This window comes from Aulostomus chinensis, chromosome 14 (assembly GCF_037954235.1).
Source record: "Aulostomus chinensis isolate RoL2024-O1b breed Wild chromosome 14, RoL_Achi_v1.0, whole genome shotgun sequence".
Lineage (NCBI taxonomy): Eukaryota > Metazoa > Chordata > Actinopteri > Syngnathiformes > Aulostomidae > Aulostomus > Aulostomus chinensis.
The window spans coordinates 13797952-13804974 of NC_141333.1; the positions used below are offsets into that span (position 1 = coordinate 13797952).

At 43.4% G+C, this 7023-nt stretch overlaps 1 protein-coding gene across 1 annotated transcript; it reads right to left on the minus strand.

Annotated features, from left to right (window-relative positions):
* Positions 1-3441: 3441 nt before the first annotated feature.
* Positions 3442-7023, minus strand: loxl5a (lysyl oxidase-like 5a). Its single transcript, XM_086223541.1, has 7 exons — positions 6452-7023; positions 5867-5975; positions 5154-5285; positions 4337-4493; positions 4136-4231; positions 3917-4032; positions 3442-3836 (listed from the first exon to the last, which is right to left on the minus strand). The coding sequence occupies exons 1-7, from the start codon at positions 6780-6782 to the stop codon at positions 3830-3832; spliced, it is 948 nt and encodes a 315-aa protein (XP_086079667.1). The 5' UTR covers positions 6783-7023; the 3' UTR covers positions 3442-3829.

Here is a 7023-nt window from a genome sequence, read left to right on the forward strand (position 1 = left end):
TTGGAACCATATTCATATGGATGGTTTCCGCTGAGTAATCCGCGACTGTTGTCTTCATCACCTCCTCCTCCTCCTCCTCCTCTGTTCACAAATCTGTTCCCCAGGATTAATATGAGCATCCACTCACGTTGCCCGTTGAGTATTTTGATATTTACACAGCAGCTCAGAGGGGAAAAGTACAGAGGTCATTAAGATCACATTCTTCTGTTTCAAACTGGGAAAAATCTGCCATGTAAACAAATAGCCCAGGTAAATATTATTTTCTCTTTGGAGTGTAACTTCATTTCCACTGTGCTCAAACCAAAAGCTCCTTTTCTTTACTATAAACAAACAATGTGGATAAATACTAATCACATTTTGAGACAGAAATGCAAGCAACAGCAGCAAATCCAGACTTTGTACAGGGTGTTAAAAATCAACATTTCAGTGTGTCTGCGGTTATTTGTTGCTAGACGTACATAGAGCAAAGTTAATTTAAGACTTCAGTGGTTTTGAACAGCTGCTACAAAATTATTAGCCTTGTGGATGAAAACTAAACTACATTTCCAATCTGCTCGTGTCAACTCGTATAAAACCTGGTTAAAATATATGATTATCACCATATCCTCACATCGCTAGACGTTTGAGGAGACAAATGATGTTTGGAGCAGCATCCATAACCACCTAAAACAACGCTGACACATCAGTGAGCTGCATTGACCTCAACCAGATGGCTTTTCATCACACTAGAATCTAGACACGCCGCTGCCAGGGGGATCCATCTCATGTAGCACCTTCACCGTTATCACACCAGCCCACCCCACGAAGGTATAAACAATAAAATGATCAGGAAATCCATCAAGGCATGTTAGAGGTATAAGTCATTTTGTGGATATCACTCATACGTCATGGCCGCTACAAGAAATTAGCAACAGCAGATGGAAACAATCGTGATCGAGCTCAGACCATATGCAGAATTTCATAAAAATCCAGTTGAGAACAGTGTACACATGAGCCCAACCCCTGCAAAACGACTGTCGGTCTGATAAGATTTGGAAAGCCTAGCGGAGCTGCACGATTAAATGATTTAAACACGTTACAGTTTGCTGACAGATAACAAAAAGTAACCATCTTGCCCAGCACAAGTCTCTAGCGTGCATGTTCTCCACCAGTGGGTGAAACGATGATGCTTTTATCTAAGCTCTACTGAGCATTTCAGCCTGTTTTGCCTGAAAGTTTTGATTAAATAGAACAGAAACTCTCCTGTCATTGGTTCTATTTAGTGAATTATCGCTTCAAATTCGCTGCTGCAATGTGGCAACTAGCCACTTATCACTATGTAACATATATTCACATATATTCATTCAAGAAACTGATATTTATGTCCATTTACTAAGAAACTTGACATTTTTTAACACAATCATCTTGACAATGTCCTTATGTCAATATTGTGTTTCATATTGCTGCCCTCAAGTAAACAAAATATCTGTTAACACACATTTGCTGTATCTGCAAAATGGCTTAAAGCATCCAAGTACAAAATAGAGTATCAGAACCCAGAGAATGCATTCAGGGCCAATTAAAATGGACCATCCTGTTTATAATCTTGAAAGGGTTTAGTACTGAGAGTTTGTCTGTTTTACAGGAACAAACCGACCAGCTTGGTGTGTCACTGCAGTCTCGCCTGTTGGCTCTGACGATTGTTGACTGGGACGTTCAGACAGTCAGGCCTCTGGACCCAGTCTCGCAAAAATCCAGCCCACCATAAGAATGGCTGCTGATGTCTGCAGTTTGCCCTCAGGTTTTCCTGGCCGTCTGTGGATCTGTGGAATTTCTCTCCTCCTCGTCATCTCCAGCGAGGGCAGGCTGGGGTGACAGGCAGCTCTGTCCATCATGCACGCCCTGCAGGCTTAACACTTAGGCCTGCCCTGAGCAAACAGCACCTGGAGCGGCGGTGGAGGCTCTGCCTGCCCCTGACCCTCCGTCACACTCAAATTCACATCGAGGGCTCAGCTTGTGGGCTCTCGGACCAAGGATAGAGTGGACTCTGCAGGGACGCTATATGTGGAGGGGAGGATGAGTGAGGGTTGCAGAATGTGTCCCAGCCCAGTGGGACGTATACGTGTTATGCATACATAGAGACAAATGACAGATTCACATCTCAATCAATCAATGTGTCTCTCACATCATGTTTGAGCAGGATGCAAGAACAGCACTCCCAAATCTTCCAAATCTGTTGAATTGTGTAACTTGCCAGCTGAGAGGATCTCATCAGCAGCAACAGCTGGTTTCGATTTATTTCAATTCGGTGATAAGGACATTTGTATTTTGATGCAGTAATTTTAGATTTGTGTAAAGAATAGTCATCTATAAATTTCCAGGCTGAGTCTCTAATGAATCTGGTGACATCGCATAAACAACTTTCCTTGACACCTCACACAGAGTTATTGTCAGGTGAAGAAATGTTTTCCCAATAACTCAGCTGCTCTAATAAAACATGACAAACAACAACAGCGCGAAGCTGGGTTTGTGCGAGAGACGTGGGATGATTGCAGATATTACTCCAAGGTGTTTTATACCAAAAGCATCCAAGAAATGTTTCACTCTGGCGGTGACAGGGCAGAGGAATGAGTTCATGTAGTTCACGTGCTCAAATCACTGACGACTGTTACCATCACCTCCACCAAGGACGTTGCGTTTTCAGTGGCATTTGTTTGTCCGTCAGCAGGATTATACTAAAACTATGAGACCGATTTTCACCAACCTTGGTGGGGGTGTGAAGAACAGGCCAGGGAAGAATTAACTCAATTTCAGGGCAGATTAGCTCTAGTGTGACAACAGGAAATGACATGTTGTTGTTTTATGAATGCCTTGATTTCTTACTCTTAGTTGGCTGAACAAATCCATCTCAAATACACCCAGAACCATCATAAGAACTTGATGATTAGTTACAGTGAAGACTGAGTGTTTTCCTTACATGGTTTCATCATGGGGAGGCGGACAATTCTGCTTTTTGGCCGTAGAACAGGAAAATGTCAGAACTGGACTCCACGTGGTCAGATCTTTTCTAAATTTAGTGTTTTCTTCATGTGACGTACAACAAGATGATGGATGACGATCGTTATGTCACACCGGTTAGGAAGTGATATTTGAACCACCGTACACACATTACTCTGCTCCTTCATGCAAAGTCAGAATATTATCAGGTTTCACCTCCCTCTAAACTCTACAGCACAGCCACACACTCCTCTGTGGACAGAGGATATGCGGGCCTTGGGTTTGAAATTCCTCGGAAAAAGAAAGAGCCAAGTTTACCACGATACGTTTGTTGTCAAATGTTTAGTTAATTCTTTATTAAAAAATATGACAACAATTCAGAAACCCTTTCATACGTTGAAATACAAAGCCGCCAATATTACATACTGTATGGTTGCAATGGCAAGATGCATGAAATCATACACACAAGACGGCTGGAAACACATGTAAGATTGTCTGTCTTCATTTTATAAAAAGAATTATAAATTGTTTACTTAAATACACACATGACAAAACAAATATACATTTCAGCACCACTGATTTCTGTAAAAATACTCACCAATTCACATATAAAGAATAATAATAAGGACTGAAGGAACTTAAGGAGCTAAATTGTTTCTTTCCTGCGTTGTTCATGGTTACGCCTTTTCCTCAAGCTTAAATCTCACAGTCACTGCTGAAGAATTCTTTGACTATTTATAATCTTACGTAAGCTAACATTTAGTCTGGCTACATCTCATGTGTTATAAATAAAACAGGACTCATTTAGCTGCGGGGCACAGTTAGTGATTGCACGTTAAGACGTGTTTTCAGGTCAGCTTCTGTAAACAGAGAATGCACATCAGTGAGGAGATCATCTGCTTGTCTTGATTTCAATCATATGGATGTAAATGGGACTTACACGGTGATTCTGCAGTTCCGTGCTTGTACGTAGCTTCCTGTGTACCTGATGTCGCACAGCACCTCATTGTTGGAGAAGTCGGACTCCTGGACGAGCTGATAGGGGTTCACTGTCACCTGAAGAACATTTGAAAAACATCTTACAGCGTTTTTAAATATTTTAGACAGTCGTCATGAGTCCTCAGCTTATATATCTTACCAATCTTTTCTATACTCCCACCTTGAGTGTGTAGTTTCCTGGCGGTACGTCAGTTATGTCAATCCACTGGCAGTCGATATTGGCGTGGTATGTATCATAGCAACCAGGACCAAGCCCCTGGGATAGACAGGGTGAAGTCTACCTTTGCTTTGAACCATTCAAATAACAACAATAGATAGTTCAATGGAAACGTAAATGTACCACACAACCAGAGAGGCCGACCTGTGTGTGAGCGGTGCAGGCAAAACGTCTCCGTATCCCTGGGTCACATGACGTGTCCTCCAGACAGAAACTGGCCTTGTGTCCCTCCGCCACCTTCTGTCCGGTGGAGACATCCAACAAGTCGTAGTTACTGAAGGCCTCCATGCTGTGGTAGTGCCTGAACACACACACACACACACAGGAAGTTTTATCACTCTTTCTGTTGTGCTGGTTAGTTAGATTGGAAGTTAAATTGTCAAAATGGGAGAAACACGGCAGGAAATCCAGCCCTTATAGAGGTGGTAAGGTATTTCATCAGAGCTAATATATGTTTCGATCATATCTTTGTCATCAGCACCCACAAAAAAACCCGACCTGCAAATAATTGACCTACCTGACAGATGCTGATAATCAAATATAGTAGGAGTTCTTCGGAAATCATTTCATTATCTGGAGGTGAAGGGTACTAAAAGCAGCAATAACTAATTCATTAAAAAGACGATGAGTCAGCACCGACCATAGTGAGACGAATTCATACACAACAGGTTTGGACAAGCAATGAATAAATGTGGTTTAAAGAGACACTAAAGAATGAAAGTCAGCAAACTGCAGCGTCAGCGTATATAGAATTTGCTGCATCGTGTTTCTTATCGCTGTGCATCAATGTCTGATTTAACTTGCCTCTGTTGTTATTTCAGTGACACTTGATTTTTCTGTCCGAGGATGCACAGAAGACGACAAGCTAAAGTCGAAAAACACTGGAAAAAAATGATTAAACCAGATGAAGACAAGCAGCTGTCTGATGGAATAAAACCAGGTTCTGCAGGGGGGAACTCACCGATGGCAGCTGTGCCATTCCCACTCATGTCTGGGTTTCGTCGGAAGGAAGTCTGCTGTTCCTTGGTTCTTCACACGCTGGGGGAACCGCAGCAGGACTCGGTAGGCTAGATCACCCTGATGGTACGCAGACCTTGAGGAAAGACAAACATTACAGTTGATCTCAGACATCCCTGCTATGAACTGGGACAACCTAAACTACTCAGGGTGCAGCTGAAACTGACACCATGATCCTCAGCATACACGCCTCTGGGCACAGTGAGCCCGTATCGCCACACTGACCAGTTGGCGTGCTGGAAGATTTACTGTCAGAGTGACAGAGGTGGTTTCTGGTCTTGCCTCACTAGTTTTTGCATTCACCTAAGAAATCCCTTGGCTTTCATTTCAGAGCTTATTTCACTTGGCAAATGTGCTGCTCAGATCACAGGAGAGAATCTCAGGTGGTTGCCAGTTTGGTGTCACTCAGCTTCCAAACGGGAATCGGGCCAGCAGCACATCCTGAAGCGGCATCCTCAAAGGAAACTGATCCTTTTCTATATGCACTGAATTTTATGTGTAAATTTCAAGTAAAAAAAACAAAACAAAACAAGACATTTTCACTAACAATAAGAAAAGAGTTAGGTCCAATCACTTGTAGACCTTCTCTGACCGATCGATCAGTCTTACCGAAGTGGCCGATGAACTGGAAGTGTAAAGACAAATAGAGAAGTGCACCTGGACAGGCAGTTCTCCTCCGCAGCGCAGCGAAGTGCGTACATCTGAACTCTCTGGATGTAAGAGGCAGCCTGGATGTAGTAGGGATCCGGGACCAAGTCAGGGAGACCTGCAGAGGAAATCCAACATTTTTTGTGAAAAAAAAAGAAACTCGTCTGTTTTACATTTTGTTAAAGAAAAAAAAAAAAGACCTGCTCAAGTGTTCCTATTGATATATGAGACAATTGTGTTCATTTTCATTATTATATTGCAACTGACATCATGTTTAGAGACTAAAGGTCTATTTGAGCAGATGGGCTGACTCAACAACATGGGATCTTTCTCACTGTAATAAATGTACTGTTTGCTCGCCACTGCCGACTAAATACTGTCTTGCTCCCAGGTGGTAAATTAACCAGTTCACACAATCATAATAAAGAATATTAGTTCTTCCTCATTAACAATCTAGAGCTTCAACCAATTATTGCTAAGGAGGTGTATTTCAACCTTAGAGATTTTCAGGGCGTCATTGGTTAAGTTATATTTTTGTACTAATGTGACAGGTCAGGACTCTTCATACACTTAGTTGTTTTTTGTTTTTTTTACCGTGGTGGAAGAACCTGGTGCCATAACCGGCTCCTGGAGGAGCGCGCGCAGGGACCCTGTTCCTGCGGTCCGGAGGGTAAACATTGTAGAAAACGGAGTTCCTGTGATGAATGCTGTGTGGATCGCGGGGGTCACTCGTGTCAGCAGTCCGCGTTGTATCCTGACTTGGACGATTTGAGTGCATTTCTACCGAATTACTGGACAGCGCTGTGGGAGAAATGTTTGACTCTTGTGTGAGACTGGTCAAAGCGTGCGCTCTGCGCGCGCCACGAGTGTATTCTAGATTGGTTTGCAGCGGGATACTGGCTACATCTGCTCCATCCCCGGTCATGGTGATCCATCCTGATCTGGCAGGTGACTGGTGTGTTGAATCCGCTGTTCCAGGTCTTATACCACCGCTTCGGCTGCGCGAAATGTCCGAAGATCTCTCCGGCGACGCGGTGGCAGGTGGTGCACCAGCAGCGGTGCCATTTCCAGGTGTGCTTCGCCCTTCTCTCGGGACTCCGCTGCCGGAAAACGCCTCAATGGTCGTGACAGCGGGTGCGCTGCCTTTCAATGATGCTTGGTGTAAA